The following is an 18,741-nucleotide window of genomic DNA, read 5'->3' on the forward strand; positions in this document are numbered from 1 at the left end:
AATAAGCAGTAGGGCTAATGTGTGATCTCCCCCATCCATTGCACTGCTACTGTACTTAGTGGTATTTCTATAGCTCTACCACAGTAAGGCCTTGGGAGGCATGAAATGGATTTCAACCACTGTTCAACCATGTTGTCTTAGATGACGGTAAATGCTCCTCCATTTCTTTAAGGGCCTCTAAACAGAATGTAATCTTCGTAATTGTCAATGTCAAGAATTGACACGTAATCTATCTTAGGACTCATTCTTAAATATCTTAGAATATATCTTAGAAATGTTGCTGCTAGGGATAACACATTAACCTGAGGTTTCTTGAGGGCGACAGCTGAAATCTTTTCGCATCGAAAAGATAAACCTGGTCTCATTCAGCCAAAAGCCTGATGGTTAATTGCGACAACTCCAAGGTCTTGCGGGAACTCATTGGATGATCGGACAAAGACTCAGGGCATGCAAGCACATACACACTGACAGCAGGAGGGTCACAATAGTCACATTGTATACCCAGGTCTGGCGAGAGAACACACAGTGGCAATCAATGCATGAATCGGCCGTTGTAGACAGTCAACCATGGTGCAGTGCCAAGCACGAGACTCCAGCCAGTCAGATCGTACCGTTTTGATAAACAGCGCTCGACTTGTTCACGCCGCACACGGACCAAGCTGAGGTTTTCGGGTAATTACAGGGAGAGACTAAGAATAAAGCATTCTAATTATCACATGGCACCATCTATCAGCACACCACACACACACACACACACACACACACACACTGTAAGCACAAATGTCAGGGAAGGCAGCGCTCGTCGTGACAGTCCCTGATTAAACACCCTCCAAGATGGCAGCTTTTCATCTGACATGGTGTGCGCTCCCCTGATTGCCCCCCCCTATCTTACCTTCATCAGTACAACCAGGGTGTTCTAAATGCCCTGCTAGATAGAGGACTTTGTCACTGCTGTGAAATGCTGTGTCATTATGTCAAACGGACGACACGTCTATTATACCTGGCTTTTCACTATACAATTAGTGTTGGATTGGAGCCTGGATGGGTGGCACACACAAAAACATAGGCTGTGTCCCAAATGGCACCATAACCCTCAGATCAAAAGTAGGTGCCTTACAGAGCTGTGAAAAAGTGTTTACCCCATTTCTGATTTTCAACATTTTTGCATATTTTGACACTGAACGTTATCAGATTTTCAACCAAAACCTAATATTAGATGAAGGGCTCCTCCGATATATGAAGGCAAGTCGTCCAGGTCCTGAGGCAACAAAGCATCCCCAAACCATCACACTACCACCACCATTCTTGCCATTGGTATAAGGTTCTTACTGTGAAATGCAGTGTTTGGTTTCCGCCAGGCATAATGGGACCCTTCTCATCCAAAAAGTTGACTCAAGTTTTCAACAACAAAAAAAATCACCTGGATGATCATCAAGACTCTTTGAAGAATGTTCTATGGAACAGATGAGTTCCAAAACGTTTTGGACGACATGGGTCCCTTATACCAACGGTCAAGCATGGTGGTGGTTACGACATGGGTCCCTTATACCATCACTCATTCATATATCCTTATGTACATGTCATCCCCTTAGCATGGTGGTGGTTAGTGTGATGGTTTGGGTGTTCTTTGCTGCCTCAGGACCTGGACAATTTATCTTAACAGAAGGAACCATGAATTCTGCTCTGTATCAGAGAATTCTACAGGAGAATGTCGGGGTTATCCGCCTGTGAGCTGAAGCTAAGCGCAGCTGGGACATGCGGCAAGACAACTATCCTAAACACATAAGCACGTCTACATGAAAATGGCTATGAAAGCAACAATGGCCGAGTCAAAGTCCAGACCTAATCCCAATGCAGATGTTGTGGCAGGACTTGAAACGAGCGGTTCATGCTGAAAAGAGCGGCACAACCAGTTATTGAGTGTAAGGGTACTTTTTCCACACAGGGGAATTGGATGTTGCGTGACTTTGTTCATTATTTGTTCACTCAATTTCCCTTAATCTAATATTAGGTTTTGATTGAAGGTCAATATAAAAAAATATGCGAAAATAGAGGAAATCAGTAAGGACCTAAATGCTTTTCCATTGCACTGTATATGTACTGTAGGGAATAGGGTGTTATTTGGGACTCATACTTAGTATTGTTGGATGTAAACAAATATTTCCTCACTATGATGAATCCCTCTTCTCTAGGCTCTACCTTGATTTGTGCCACATATGAAACCTGCTTTTGAATGGAGAAGTGTGCATGTGTTTTTTTGTTTTTGATTATAGTAACTGTGTAGTTACTAGGGACGATACATTGTAACTTAGTGTCCACTACCTACTCATTCCTTAATTTCGTCATACAGTTTGCGTCGGCACTCCACAGTACACATAAACTCCTTGCTCAAGCAACAAATAGAAATGTCCTTTTATTCAAAAATCCAGAATTTCTCAAATTAGACTCAACTACTACACATGTTCAGTTGGCATTGTACTCAAATAGCACAAGGTTTTAGCCATTTTGTTGTACAGGGTGGTTTGAATTTTTATGCTGAAAAGTCAAAGAAATGTCTGTAAAGACTGAATAAACTCAATGGCATGAACTGTGATTTCACAGGGTTTGTGTGAGTTCTTGTATGAAAACATTGAACATTTTCCTATAGTCAGATAGGCTATGTTAAAATGAATTAGAGGGGACAGTATATCAGAGAGCTTGATATTTCCCATATGTAATTAATATTCTCCACATGCCAAATGATCCATGTAAAACGTTGGGTGAGAGGTTTGTATTTTTACAATTTTTAGATTATTTAACAAGAACTGGTATTCCTCCATAACCCTCATACTAACCCCAACTTTAAACCTCACTGTGACAAAACACCTAACACATAATCCGTAACCCAAGCCTCAGCTTCCAGGCCTCACATCTTAACTCTAACCTTAAAGCTAACCCCAAACCTAAACCCTAAACCGAACCGTAATCTGAGTAAACTGTTGCATATCAACAGAGTTGCAGTTGAACGGTTTTTTTCTTTCTTTCAATAGTTTGAGCGTCTACAGACTGATCTGTTGTGGACTATCCAAATAAAGTGTGATCAAAATGGAGAGTCCCCCGCCCTCCAAAAAAGGAACATGTGCAACTTCTTTCCTGTTTAGTACGTGACATGAAGTACGTTACATTGAGACATTACCATTAAAAGCACTGTTTATTTGAAGCCAAGCGTTTACTCACCATTTGACCAGGGGACGTTTGTGTGCGTGTTTGCTGACTAAGGTATGTACAGTGGAACTCTTGATGTCATGCTCCTTGTGCTATTATCAGGAGCTTTTATGTAAATGTTGGCAAAGTAGACAGACTACGCTTTTATATATTTCACAAGGAAGACATACTAAAACACAAAATACCTGTAAGCCTTTTGAAATCTGTTAAATCTAAGGTAAATATAAAATACTTACCATGGATCTGGAATATATATATTTGAACATACTTGGGTAAAAACAGTTGTCACGGCAATGTGTTCCAAGCATAGTGCACTCATACAGTACTGATTTCCGTTGAGAAGATGGTACTTTTTATGATTTATTTAAGTGGAAGTTAAAAGTTGAATTTTTGCTTTAGGAATATATATAATATACAAATTTGCTGAGTAATCAACCTTTTTACATATCCATTTCAGGAATGAGATGGTATAGGTATGCTCTGTGTCTGTACTACACTCTGTCTAAATTGTCATGGTTACTGCAAACTCTTTAGTTTTTTTTTTGTCCTTTGGGAATGGCTGCTATCCCAATGGGCATCTCTGTCTCACCAATCACTCTCAGTAAAATGTTGTTATAGTACCTCTGTAATAATGGGCTGCATTTAAAGTGATGGGTTGTTTTAGGTGAGCATTGTTGATCATCATTGACCAGGTGAAACTCTCTGTTCCAACCCTGCACTAACACACCTTACTCAACTAATCAAGGTCTTGGTGAGTAGTTGATCTGTTAAATTACGGTGTTAGGGCTTTGCTGGCAGGAAAAAAAGGTTGTGGACACAGTAGTTCCCCAAAACCAGGGTTGGTGACCACTGCACGAGCACACTAGACCACCTCTCGCTCTGTATACTACACTGCGCGTCATGTTACTTTTCTTATCTTATCTTACTAAAGAAATAAGCTGTCAAGTGAATGTGGAACCTCAAACATTTACCCTGGCCATGAACAGCCACATGTCCAGTGCGTGGTGTTTTCTCATAGCGAGCTACTGTACCTCCGCGGACCAAAACGCATCCGCTAGACAGCCGTTTTTATCAGTTGAGGGTTAACAACACCTTGACGACTCCCCAGCAACACCAGATAAACTGATAAAAGCCGGCTACCTCCTTCCTGCACGTGTATGTCTTGGCCCCATTCCCTAGATGACTGAGGTGTGTTTTGAACATCTGAAGCCATGTTTCTTCTCTTGTTTATTGTAATTTAGATACCATATACCCTTCTGGAGAACTTAGGCTTCACATGACCCATGTTTTGAATAATTATACCCTTCCTCCAAGGGTGCGTTTTAGCACAAATTGATTGCAAAAATAGTAAGTGTTGAGTCAGTGTTGGGAAAGAAAATGAGAAGTAGATGACCGTGTTGTTTGTGTTGATCAGTATCGCCCAAGGAATAGAAAACTAGGATCCAGTTCTCACAAGTCATTGGGCTCCCGAGTGGTGCAGTGGTCTACGGCACTGCATCTTAGTGCAAGAGGCATCACTACAGTCCCTGGTTTGATTCCAGGCTGTATCACATCCGACCGTGATTGGGAGTCCCATAGGGCGGCTCACAATTGGCCCAGTGCCGTCCGGGATACGCCGCCATTGTAAATAAGATTTTGTTCTTAACTGATTTGCCTAGTTAAATAAAGGTTGCATTTAAAAAAATACTGACCAATGGAAATGTATGAAGTGTAAAGAGCTTATGAGCTGATTAGGTTGATATTTGTGCACATGTAGATGTAGCCCACATCTGACACACTAAAGTAAATGTAAGATGAACTTGACAATATCTACAATTCAATTTTAATGAGATGCAATCAATATCTGAAATGTGGACACATGAACATACACCGTAAAATGCTGCACTCAACATTTCAAAACCATAACGGTCGCATGAATGACCATAACAGAAATAGTACAAACGTTAATAGTGTCTGAGACCTCTTTCCAGTATTCACGCGATGGTCGTCTGTTCAAATCCAATGCACAATTCAGGCTTTATAAATGACACCTGAAGTGGTGTTCTGTTGTCCAGCTGCCTGTCACTGTAGTAGACAGTCAGAAGGAGTGGCGCTGCTGTTTGCAAGACACAGACATTTCCTTCACTGAATAAGCGTCAACCCCCAAGCGCTAGCCTCCCTCTGTAATATCAAATGATCATCAGATTTTTAAAAACTCAAATGTACTAGTGAGATACATCAAGCTTCACAAGGAGGGCAACATCTGCTGATTCCTTTAAATGTACACAAATATATAATCCAGTGGCTAGTAAGTTACACACAAAGCTATAGCCCCTTGCAATATTTCTTTATTTCTCTTTTTTTATAAATATTTTATGTCAAAGGAATACAAGTCAACAGTAATTCGACCAGAGATTAAAATCCACAAATGTAATGAAATAGTCAAGTTTTAAGTTATTTTTTTTACAACGAGTTCCAGGGGCAATCCCCTGGGGCAATACCTGTTCAAGACACCTGTGGCTGATGGTAATTACACATGCAGAGGTCATCCTTCATAACACTGCCAGCCCCAAAATATTTGACTGTAAGGGTTTATAGGGAACCAAATAAACCTTACTCTGTAGAAAATAAAATCATTCTTCAAATACCATCCTCATGGCTTACCAGCCACTGAACACTTGTGTCATGATGGGAGTATTATGTTGTTAGTTTGCTCCACCATGAATAGAAGGAAGCTTAGGGGTTCATGCGTGCGCTGGATATTAACACTGGGATTAGCTGAGAGGCATCTGGAAAACTCGAGGCTGGGAAGCACAAACAGACTGCTCCCTTTTATTGTTGTGATGGGTACCTTGTTTGCCACAATTAATGGCTTCACTCCAAAGCATGCCATTGTGCCTACAGTGCCTTGCGAAAGTATTCGGCCCCCGTGGACTTTGCGACCTTTTGCCACATTTCAGGCTTCAAACATAAAGATATAAAACTGTATTTTTTTTGTGAAGAATCAACAAGTGGGACACAATCATGAAGTGGAACGACATTTATTGGATATTTCAAACTTTTTTAACAAATCAAAAACTGAAAAATTGGGCGTGCAAAATTATTCAGCCCCCTTAAGTTAATACTTTGTAGCGCCACCTTTTGCTGCGATTACAGCTGTAAGTCGCTTGGTATGTCTCTATCAGTTTTTCACATCGAGAGACTGACATTTTTCCCCATTCCTCCTTGCAAAACAGCTCGAGCTCAGTGAGGTTGGATGGAGAGCATTTGTGAACAGCAGTTTTCAGTTCTTTCCACAGATTCGATTCAGGTCTGGACTTTGACTTGGCCATTCTAACACCTGGATATGTTTATTTTTGAACCATTCCATTGTATATTTTGCTTTATGTTTTGGATCATTGTCTTATTGGAAGACAAATCTCCGTCCCAGTCTCAGGATTTTGCAGACTCCATCAGGTTTTCTTCCAGAATGGTCCTGTATTTGGCTCCATCCATCTTCCCATCAATTTTAACCATCTTCCCTGTCCCTGCTGAAGAAAAGCAGGCCCAAACCATGATGCTGCCACCACCATGTTTGACAGTGGGGATGGTGTGTGCAGGGTGATGAGCTGTGTTGCTTTTACACCAAACATAACGTTTTGCATTGTTGCCAAAAAGTTCAATTTTGGTTTCATCTGACCAGAGCACCTTCTTCCACATGTTTGGTGTGTCTCCCAGGTGGCTTGTGGCAAACTTTAAACAACACTTTTTATGGACATCTTTAAGAAATGGCTTTCTTCTTGCCACTCTTCCATAAAGGCCAGATTTGTGCAATATACGACTGATTGTTGTCCTATGGACAGAGTCTCCCACCTCAGCTGTAGATCTCCAGAGTGATCATGGGCCTCTTGGCTGAATCTCTGATCAGTCTTCTCCTTGTATGAGCTGAAAGTTTAGAGGGACGACCAGGTCTTGGTAGATTTGCAGTGGTCTGATACTCCTTCCATTTCAATATTATCGCTTGCACAGTGTTCCTTGGGATGTTTAAAGCTTGGGAAATCTTTTTGTATCCAAATCCGGCTTTAAACTTCTTCACAACAGTATCTCGGACCTGCCTGGTGTGTTCCTTGTTCTTCATGATGCTCTCTGCGCTTTTAACGGACCTCTGAGACTATCACAGTGCAGGTGAATTTATACGGAGACTTGATTACACACAGGTGGATTTTATTTATCATCATTTAGGTCAACATTGGATCATTCAGAGATCCTCACTGAACTTCTGGAGAGATTTTGCTGAACTGAAAGTAAAGGGGCTGAATAATTTTGCTCGCCCAATTTTTCAGTTTTTGATTTGTTAAAAAAGTTTGAAATATCCAATAAATGTCGTTCTACTTCATGATTGTGTCCCACTTGTTGTTGATACTTCACAAAAAAATACAGTTTTATATCTTTATGTTTGAAGCCTGAAATGTGGCAAAAGGTCGCAAAGATCAAGGGGGCCGAATCAAGGAGTCCAACCATAGACATGCCATAGACTCAAAGAAACTCTTGTTAGACAGAATGACATGGCTTTGTTAACCAACTGCATCACAGCTATCCTTGTGACTGAATTCAGCCTCCGTGTGAAATTCTGCATACAAACTAGTGACACTGACTCTATTTTTATTTTATTGCTTCACACCTTCACTGACTAACTCTGAGTATCCTGAAATGACCCCAGATTGAGTACCTGCATTAGCTAACACAAACGTTAGCTCATTGTCTATCCTTCCTCTTTTGCAGAACGATGTCTGAGAAGGAAGCCGTGGAAAGATACGGCCACAGCAGCCTGGTGCTTGTGGTCTACATCATCACCTTGCTGATTGGCTTCCCCGCCAATGTCGTGGCCTTTTACACCTTCAGCAAGAAGGTGAGGCAGAAAGCCATGCCCGTCGACATCCTGCTCCTCAACCTGACCATCTCGGACCTCATCTTCCTGCTCTTCCTGCCCTTCAAGATCAAAGAGGTGGCGGACAACATGAAATGGATCATGCCCCACTTTCTGTGTCCATTGACCAGCTTCGTCTTCTACACCACCATCTACAACAGCACCTTCTTTCTGACCGCAATCAGTGTCGAACGCTACCTGGGAGTGGCCTTTCCCATCAAGTACAAACTAAAAAGACGGCCTTTGTACGCCACGGTGGCTAGTGTCTTCTTCTGGGCAATCTCCATGGCGCACATTAGTATTGTCTACATCATTCAATATTTTGACTATTCCAACACCACCCGGGCAGACCCAAAGAACCTGGACATGTGTTATGAGGATTTCACCCCGGAGCAGCTGCAAGTCCTGATACCTGTCCGTCTGGAGCTCTTCCTGGTTCTATTCTGTGTACCTTTCTTTATCTGCTGCTTCTGCTACATCAACTTCATCCGAATCCTCTCTCAGCTGCCCAGCATCAACCGCAAGAAGCGTCAGCGGGCCATCGGCCTGTCTCTGGGGACCCTGCTGGTGTTTATCGTCTGCTTCGCACCCTACAACTTGTCACACGTAGTGGGCTTTGTAAAGTGGGAGAGTCCCACTTGGCGGGTTGGAAGCACTCTTGTCCAGTACTGTCAACGCCAGCCTGGACCCCATCATCTTCTACTTCTCCTCAGCGGCCCTCAGGTCTACCTTCCACCTCTTCATGAAGAACCTGGTGGAGAGGATACAGCGGTTGTTCTTCTGCAATAAGGTCCTCTACTGCCCCCTGTTGTTCTGCTCCAGAACTCAGAAGGACAGCACACCAAGCACCAATGACAGCTCCTTATAGTGTACGTGTCAAACTCATACCACAGAGGACTGAATGTCTGCGGGTTTTCGCTCCTCCCTTGTACTTGATGGATGAATTAAGCTCACTAATTAGTAAATAGCTCCCCTCACCTGGTTGTCTAGTTCTTAATTAAAAAATAAAACCTGCAGACACTAGCTCCTCCATGGAATGCGTTTGACACCCCTATTATAGTGTGTAGTCAAGCCATATGCTACACATGCTAAATGTTAGCCTGTTCAATGTATTTATTGCACTTAGGTTCTTATTGAAAAGACTGAGGACTTTGCTATCTTTCTTTATAAGTAGCCTATACATTAATCAGTGCCAGTCAGTGCCAATTAGGATGAGGGAGGATGCTACTTTTTTATGAGCATGGCCTTATTTCTATTTCAGAATATTGGATGACTGTCATTCATTTTCCATTCCCCCAGCCCAATGTAACATCGATAGTTTTGGGCTACTGTATGATAGTCAAATTTGACCTATACCCATCATGAGTTTGCTACAAACTAGCCTATGAATGAAAATCTACAACTTAGGTGCAAAGGGTTGAGAGAATTTTGAGTAACCAAGGTGATTACTGCCTTGCACACTCTTGCTTGCATCTGACCAAGGGTGTAATCATTAGTCCAACATTTGCAAATGAGAGTTTCTATTGGACAAATTCAGGTATGTTTATCCCCTTTTTGTTCCATTTGCTTCTGTTTAAGAAACATTTTTCAACAGAATCGGCGGAATGAATACATCCCATATCATACGAAAACAGTTCACTTTCAAAGCAGCCTTATGTCGACAGCATGATCACGTTGCTCGTTGTTTATATAATTCCTTGTTTATATAATTCCTATAGTTCCTGTTTATATAATTCCCAACTATCCATGCGCTTTCCTCCTCTCACCTTTTACCTTTGCTTGTGGACTTCAGTGCATAACACCTGTCTGTGACCAGGAAAAAAAACACTTTCCAAGCCAAACCTTCATATCATGACTACTAACCGCTACATACAGACTACATCATTGTCACCTCATAGTCAATATAGCTTTAGTACTAGAACTAACGAGTTAGTAAACCCAGTACAATCATGCAGTACAGTGTACAGTCACAAAGCAGTTTAACAGTTCCACTGCGGGTGCTGGTGGTAATAAATTATTCAAACCAAAAGCTTACCTAGATTTGGAAGAGTTCCAGTGTTGAATAGCCAAAGCCAGCAAGCTAACATAGCATCACTCTCTGTTTGAGCCAGGTGTTTGAGTATGCTAATCTAGCTAGCTGCATCCAGCTAGCTTAAGTGAATGTGAAGTTAAAAAATATGAACAAATATAGCTAGCTAGTTCTCTCTCTCTCTTGCTTCTCTTTAATATTTGAATCAATACATATTTTCAAAACTGTTAAAATATTCTCTCTTAGAGGCAACTATTCACCACATGTTATGCACTGCTGTGCTAGCTAGCTGTATCTTATGCTCTCAGTACTAGATTAATTATCTGATCTCTTGATTGGGTGGACAACATGTCAGTTCATGCTGCAAGAGCTCTGATAGGTTGGAGGATGTCCTCCGGAAGTTGTCCTAATTACTGTGTAAGTCCATGGACAGGGTGAGAACCAAGAGACTCCTAGGTTTTGCATTGACGTCAAGGAAGCTAGCTGTCCTCCAGCTACACCATGGTGCACTACAGTGTGCTGCTGATGCTACTGTAGAAATTCATTGTGTGTTTTAATGAATTATTTGGTAACTTGAATATATTTAGTAAAGTTTGATCTAAACATGCAAAATTTTTAAATGTTCCACTATTATCATTTTATGAAATTTACTGAGGAGCATGGTCCTCCCCTTCCTCATCTGAGGAGCCTTCACTGACATTAATGTATGTGTAGTATGCATTTATATGTGTATTTATAAGCTTTTGAAGGTTTTATATTATTTCTGTTCCCCTTTATTTTATGACTTTTTTTTAAACTGATGACATTAAAATCTCTTTTTACACCATACTTCTGGGAATATTTGAAGTGATGCCTTGCCCCCCATGAAAATGTTTCACAAAATGGGATACACAAACTTGCATAATACACTCTGATTGTCTGTGTCGGCTGTAGCTCTTGGGTTTTCTAGATATGTGATTTCGTAATACTTTGAAGGGTTCTTCCAGTCATCAAAACAATGTAAAACAGGAAGTTGAGTTTCAGGCGTATTTACAGTGGGCTCCAAAAGTGTGTAACTTTCTCACTCATCCTTATTCATGATTCATTAAGGACTATCCATAATCATGGTAGCATCCACGTTAATGTAGAAGTGTTGAGAAACATATTCCATTCTCATTTACAATAAAAGTTCATCCAAAATGACACAATACATAATTTACCATTCATTTCTATTGGGCACAAAATCATTTGAAACAATCAAAACCAACAGCAAATGCTTCCGACAAGTTTGTAGAGTCACAATCTTGATGTAATCATTGTGTGCTAGGAATATGGGACCAAATACTTAACTTTTGACTACACATACTGTATAAGTGAATTAGTCCCAATACTTTTGGTCCCCTAGAATTGGGGGGGGGGGCAGGCAATGTACATATGAATGAAAACACCATAAAATTAAAGATGACAGTCTGCACTTTAACCTCATAGTCATTATATCATTTCAAATCCATCCCCCCCAAAGAAAGAAAAATGTCAATGTCCCAATACTTTTCGAGTTCACTGTATATCAAAATGGAATATATTTATTATTTTACCACATGCTTTTCCCTACCTAATGATTGCCTCTGAATATCTAAAGTAAAGATACAATGCCCCCAGAAAGTATTCATACACCTGGACTTATTCCACATTATGTTATCACAGCCTGAATTTGACATTTCCCACCACCAATCACACTGACAATTATGATACACAAGTAGGACAACTAAATAAATATTTTGAACACATTTGCTAGTATGAGTGTGTATTCTGTTGTGGGATTTCCCACTGCAGTTAGCCTACAGAATGAAAGGATGAACTCTCACCCACGCAGTCAATGTTAAATTAGTCAAACTGGTATGGTAGCGAGGGAGGAGCAGTTATAGGCGGCTTATAATAGATGTGAGTCACTTTTCTTCCCCGTGCAGTGTTTTCTCCCTCCTCCTCTCTTTCTCTCTTAATCAAGAGGCCAGATAACAGTCTACATCTATTAAGCAATAGAGCAGACAGGCTGGTTCCTCAAAGCCCTAAGACCATCCAGCTTCTATCGCAGGACAGTGTTACTACGGAAACCATGTTTGGAGTGCGCTGGTGATATATATCAGCGGTGTTTATCTAATAATAATTTGCCGTTAACTGCGCTGGATGTAAACAGCGTGGCTGGCTGTAGTCGATAGGCAGTCGGAGCTACAGAGGGAGGAATGAAGTAAAGAAGATCCAGACTCAATTGTCAGACCTGGCAGGATATCCATGGTGGAATAATGTAAGCTTTAATACTCTATTTCTATTTTGGCTACTTCAAAAAGTATCTACAAAAAATTCTAGTCAAGTTAGTTTTTCCGTCATATACACATGATATATTGTAAGCCTACATGGAGTACACAGTCAAAGAAATGCTTACTTGCAGGTTCACCTCTTGACAATGCAACATCAATAGAAAAAACAAGTGAATACAAAGTGTAGGACAAAGAAAAATTAAATAAAAAGAATAGTATTTTAGCAAAAATACAATACAGAAAGCACTCACAAATTGAAGTTGGATATTTACAAGACTGGGAAATTGTGCAATAGATACGCAATGTCAATAATAAATAGACATTGTGCAGTAATAATAAATAGTATTCCAGTAGCAGCAGTCATGGAGTGTGTGTGTGTATGTGTGTGGCCGTGGAAAGTAGTTTGGGAGGGTGAGGGTGCTGAGATTTTAAATATTTTAAAAAATTCAAAGGTTTGACCACACTTACTCATTCAAGCGTTTTTTTTATTTTTTTTATTTTCCACATTGTAGAATAATAGTGAAGACATCAAAACTGTGAAATAACACATATGGAATCATGTAGTGACCAAAAAACAAATGATTTCAGACTCTTCAAAGTAGCCACCTTGATGACAGCTTCGCACACTCTTGGCATTCTCTCAACCAGCTTCATGAGGTTATCACCTGGAATGCATTTAAATTAATAGGTGTGCCTTGTTAATAGTATATTTGTTGAATTTCTTTCTTTAATGAGTAGTAGCCAATCAGTTGCGCTGTGACAAGGTTGTGTTGGTATACAGAAGGTAGCCCTATTTGGTAAAAGAACAAGTCCATATTATGTCAAGAACAGCTCAAATAAGCAAAGGGGAATAACAGTCCATAATTTCTTTAAGATATGAAGGACAATCAATGCGGACCGCCACATGAAAGGAAGACCAAGAGTTACCTCTGCTGCAGAGAATAAGTTCGTTACAGTTACTAGCCTCAAAATCGCAACCCAAATAAAAGCTTCACAGAGTTCAAATAACAGACACATCTCAACTTTTCAGAGGAGACTGAGTGAATCAGACCTTCATAGTCTAATTGCTGCAAAGAAACCACTACTAAAGGATACCAATAAGAAGAGACTTGCTTGGGCCAAAAAAATGAGCAATGGACATCAGACCGCTGTCCTTTGGTCTGATGTGTCCAAATTTTAGATTTTTGGTTCCAACCGCCGTGTCTTTGTGAGACGCAGAGCAGGTGAACAGATGATCTCCGCATGGTTCCCACCGTATGGAGCATGGAGGAGGTGGTGTTATGACGTGATTCAAGACACACTTAACCAGCATGGCTACCACATCATTCTGCCCGATAAGCCATCCCATCTGGTTTGCGCTTAGTGGGACTACCATATGTTTTTCAACAGAACAATGACCCTTAACACACCTCCAGGCTGTGTAAAGGCTATTTAACCAAGAAGGAGAATGAATGCATCAGATGACCTGACCACAATCACCCTACCTCAACCCAATTGAGATGATTTGGGATGAGTTGGACCGCAGAGTTAAGGAAAAGCAGCTAACAAGTGCTCAGCATACATGGGAACTCCTTCAAGACTGCTGGAAAAGCATTTCAGGTGACTACCTCATAAAGCTGGTTGAGAGCATGCCAAGAGTGTACCAAGCTGTCATTAAGGCAAAGGTTGGCTACTTTGAAGAATCTAAAATATGAAATATATTTAGATTTTAACACTTTTATTTGCTTACTACATGATTCCATATGTGTTATTTCGTAGTTTTGATGTTGTCACTACTAATCTACAATGCATTAAATTGTACAAATATAGAAAAACCCTTAAATAGTACTGTATGTGTGTGAGTTTGAGCTTACGTGTGAGTGTGTAAGCATGTGTGGTGAGGTGCAGAGAGTCCGTGCAAGAGACCGTTGGTGTTCTAGCAGTCAGTCCCGGTCACAGTGGAATGGAATACTGTAGCTATCTATGGTAGAAAATGTACAAAACAACGTGAAGAGTTGGTAAAGAGGTCAGTGAGTTGATTGGACTTGCTGGCAATCCTCCACTGTCATCATATCTGCCAGTAAAAGTGTCAGTGAGGAATTTCCCATACGTCCAGTATATTAGCTAGTCGTTGGTCCATACAAGGAGGTAATGTTGGTTTAATTGTCTCCTACACTCATGCCTTACCTACAGTATATGCCTTATTACACTGCCCTTTATATGATGCTGGAAGTACATAGAGGGTAAGATAATACAATTCAGTTCAGTGGAGACACGCTATGATTACTCTCTCGAATGCTTGACCTGAGTAGCGACAGCCTCTCGGCACAAGGCTGGTGAACAAGACTATAGTAAGGGCTACTTGGTTGTGGCAGAATGAGTTATAGCTCTTTCTTAATTGTGAGTGTTGTGTTTAGGACTTCCCTTTGATGATGTCAGAGATGGTTTCAACCATTGTTGACCTATTGGAGATGTTTAAGAACAGGAAATTAAAACACTGTTGTACTAACAAGGATAAAGAATGGTAGCAGCTAAGACCATGCATTACCCCTTTGTGGACGTGCGCACCAATATATTTACAAGCTGTTCTGTGTTTGTGTGTATAAGAAGTACAGGTGTCCATCAATGATAAGACAATATTATAACTACGACACAGGAAGCAATAATGTCGTGTTGAGACTGTTTGTATACAGAACCATGTGCCAGACACACACATCCTGAGTCATCACATTAAACAAAACCCAGATGCCCATCAAATCTAAAGGTATACAGTAAGTTCCCAACAGATACTGACCATATTGTCTCTCCGAGTGTGTTATTTTGCATGAAATTCACATTAAAACTTATTTATGGGCAGGTGCGACGGTAGCTTCCCACCTGCTCAACATCCGGTGAAATTGCAGAGCGCCAAATTCAAAATACAGAAATAGTCCAATTAAGCATTCATAAAAATACAAGTGTTATACATCGCTTAAAGATGAACTTCTTGTTAATCCAGCTGCTGTGTCAGATTTCAAAAAGGCTTTACGGCAAAAGCATACCATGCGATTCTCTGAGGACAGTGCCCCGCTTGCAAAAGCATACAAACATTTTACAACCAAGTAAAGGAATTTCAAAAGTCAGAAATGGCTATAAAATGAATCACTTACCTGATTAATTTTTTCTTCATATGGTTGCAGTCACAAGAGTCCATGTTACACAATAAATGTTTGTTTTGTTCGATCAAGTCCCTCTTTATGTCCCAAAACCTCATTTTGTTGGTGCGTTTTGTTCAGTAATCCACTGGCTCAAAGGCGGTCACGCCATGCAGAAGAAAACATCCTAATAGTACCGGTAAAGTTCGTCAAAATATGTCAAACAATGTTTCTAATTAATCCTCAGATTGTCTATTGTCTAAATAATCATATTTCAACCGGGCAATAGCGTCTTCAATAGAAAGGAAAAACAACGAAACGGCGCACAATCGGCGCAAACCAGCTCTGCTTCTTTCTACAGCACTGAAAGAAAGATCTCATTCTTCCTCGTTCTTCAGAATACAAGCCTGAAACAATGTTTGAAGACTGTTGACATCTAGAGGAAGCCATAGGAACTGCAACATGGGTCCTAACCCAACAGATACTGTATAGGCATTCAATAGAAAAGTACCCACATCAAAAATATCCCACTTCCTGGATGGATTTTCCTCAGGTTTTCGCCTGCCATATCAGTTCTGTTATACTAACAGACATTATTTTAATAGTTTTGGAAACTTTAGAGTGTTTTCTATCCAATACTACCATGCATATGCTTATCCTAGCTTCTGGGCCTGAGTAACAGGTAGTTTACATTGGGCACCTCATTCATCCAATATTCAAAATACTGTCCCCTACCCAAGAGGTTAATCTGAACCCTATTTCAACTGCTAGTATTGTATTGTGATTATTGAGCACATGGATGTTGTTTCAATTACACCCTCCACTTGGCATACTTAAAAGGGGTGAGTAGTGAGTAACAAAAGGCATAAACCGTATTGTGCCGTGTGGTAATCTCTTTCTATCCTCTCTTGCCATCAGAGTCTTGGAGCCCATGAAGAGACGATGAGTTGGTTTTATTGTCCGGGACAGGAAAACCACGCTGTCTAACCGGGTTTGTTCCAGGCTGTTGACCCGATAAGCAGCCTTCACCTCTGAAGCCTCAGACTGTCTGACAGATCAAGCCCTTTGCACTGCAACGTTTTCATCCCCCCAGACTGCACTGAGATGATGTGACAGATCTTGCTCCCTGTGCCTTCCAGTGACTGTACCCACCTCCAAGGCCACCATGCAGGAGTGCCACACTGCGCTGTGTCTGTCCGTCTACCTTGTCACCTTTTTGACGGGCCTCCCGGCCAATGCTGTGGCCTTCTACACCTTCAGCAAGAAGGTAAGGCAAAAACCCACACCCATTGACATCCTACTCCTCAACCTGACCATCTCGGACCTCCTCTTCCTGCTCTTCCTGCCCTTCAAGATGCAGGAAGTCACAGATGATATGACCTGGAGTCTACCCTACATCCTCTGTCCTTTATCTGGCTTCATCTTCTACATGACCATCTACGTCAGCACCTTATTCCTGACAGCGGTCAGTGTGGAGCGCTACCTGGGCGTGGCCTTCCCCATCCAGCACTCGCTGAAGCGCCGGCCCCTGTATGCCGTGGTGGCCAGTGTATTTATCTGGGTCTTCTCCATCCTCCACCTGAGCATTGTCGTCATCATGCCCTACTACAACCCACCGCAAGACTCCCTCAGTTCCACAACCAACTCTTCCAACATCTACGAATTCTCCAACGTCTCCAACGTGCTCATTAGTGACAGCGACAACATTGTTTCTTCCAGGAATGTGTGCTATGAGGACTTCAGCAAGAAGCAACTGGCGATCCTCCTGCCTGTGCGTCTGGAGCTCTGCCTGGTTCTATTCTGTGTACCTTTCCTCATCTGCAGCTTCTGCTACATCAACTTCATCCGTATCCTCTCCGGCCTGCCCCACATTGGGCGTCGCAGACGCCTCCGTGCTATCGGCCTGGCTCTGGGGACACTGCTGGTGTTTGCCTTCTGCTTCGGCCCCTACAACGTCTCCCACATTGTGGGCTTTATAACCAGGAAGAACCCCGACTGGAGGGACATGGCCTTGCTCTGCAGCACCTTCAACGCCTGCCTGGACCCCTTTATCTTCTACTTCTCCTCCTCGGCCGTCAGAGGGACCCTAGGGAGTATGCTGCAGGGGGCCAGAATCAAGCTGGCCAAGTGTCACATTCACTGGTCCCCTTGGAAGGGAATGAGCGAGCCTCAGATAGATAAGGGAGCCAAACAAGCAGAGATGAATGCTATCTGAAGCTAATTGAATAGGGCCTGTATTAACTGAAAGGAGATGTTATGCTCTCCATGCCTAGAGGCAAGATATGAGTGCTCTGATGTTTATGTTTTTTACATGTGAGACGGGAGAGACTGTCATTTACTGTATATGCGTCTCTGTTTGATCATTGGCGGGCAAACTTCCTACTTAGATTAGAGACAGGATATGGGAGATACGGAGCCTGCCTTCCTCCTGAGAGACACAAAACAAGGGCTCACAATAGGGAGTTACTGTGTTGCTGCAGATAGCTGGAATCAAGTGCAGTCATTGCCAATTATGTATTATAAGTACACACCTACTGTGACATGAAATACGTTTGAGAGTATATTTGTTGTATAGGGTTGCCTGATAAGATTGTAAAACAGAACAGAAAAGTATCATTGATTAGCAGGTGGAGTGTTTATTTCAACATTGTTGAAAATTGTATTTCGTACAACTAGGAGCAGTTTATGGTGATGTCAACTGTGGAGAACATCAGCTCTAACATCTGAGAGACACATCAGAACAACATCTCTCAGCACTGAGAGATAAGCATCTCAAACAAGTGTCACAGTAGTATCGCATATGGTTGAAATGGAACGATGATACAGTATGCACTGTGTGTGCTAGCTATTCAATTGAAACTGAGCTGTGTGTGTGTGTGTGTGTGTGTGTGTGTGTGTGTGTGTGTGTGTGTGTGTGTGTGTGTGTGTGTGTGTGTGTGTGTGTGTGTGTGTGTGTGTGTGTGTGTGTGTTTTCTTGTGCAAGCATGAGCACACATGCGTAAGTGAGGGATTTTGTGTGTACTTGTGATTCATAGATTACTACTATTGGCTTTGTAAAATGAATGTGGACTCACTGTCCCATTTTGTATACACCTCTAACATCTGGGACCTCCATTGTTTGATTCTGGGACCAAATAAAAATATTGATGTTGAAATAAAAGCATGTTCATTTCATGAATTATAGGAACAAAAATACTATAATAGTTTAACAGGATT

General features: G+C 41.5%; 2 protein-coding genes across 2 annotated transcripts; both read left to right on the plus strand.

Moving 5' to 3' along the window:
* The first annotated feature begins 3,147 nt into the window (after nucleotides 1-3,147).
* LOC123997098 (free fatty acid receptor 2-like) lies at nucleotides 3,148-10,906 on the plus strand. The gene is given in 3 exon segments (XM_046301134.1): nucleotides 3,148-3,258; nucleotides 7,945-8,737; nucleotides 8,739-10,906. Coding segments are annotated over 2 exon segments (1,008 nt in total). The 5' UTR covers nucleotides 3,148-3,258; nucleotides 7,945-7,948; the 3' UTR covers nucleotides 8,958-10,906.
* A 1,274-nt stretch (nucleotides 10,907-12,180) lies between these two features.
* Nucleotides 12,181-18,741, plus strand: LOC123997624 (free fatty acid receptor 2-like). Its single transcript, XM_046302049.1, has 2 exons — nucleotides 12,181-12,399; nucleotides 16,444-18,741. The coding sequence occupies exon 2, from the start codon at nucleotides 16,691-16,693 to the stop codon at nucleotides 17,738-17,740; it is 1,050 nt and encodes a 349-aa protein (XP_046158005.1). The 5' UTR covers nucleotides 12,181-12,399; nucleotides 16,444-16,690; the 3' UTR covers nucleotides 17,741-18,741.

Source organism: Oncorhynchus gorbuscha, linkage group LG15 (genome assembly GCF_021184085.1).
Source record: "Oncorhynchus gorbuscha isolate QuinsamMale2020 ecotype Even-year linkage group LG15, OgorEven_v1.0, whole genome shotgun sequence".
NCBI classification, from domain to species: Eukaryota; Metazoa; Chordata; class Actinopteri; order Salmoniformes; family Salmonidae; genus Oncorhynchus; species Oncorhynchus gorbuscha.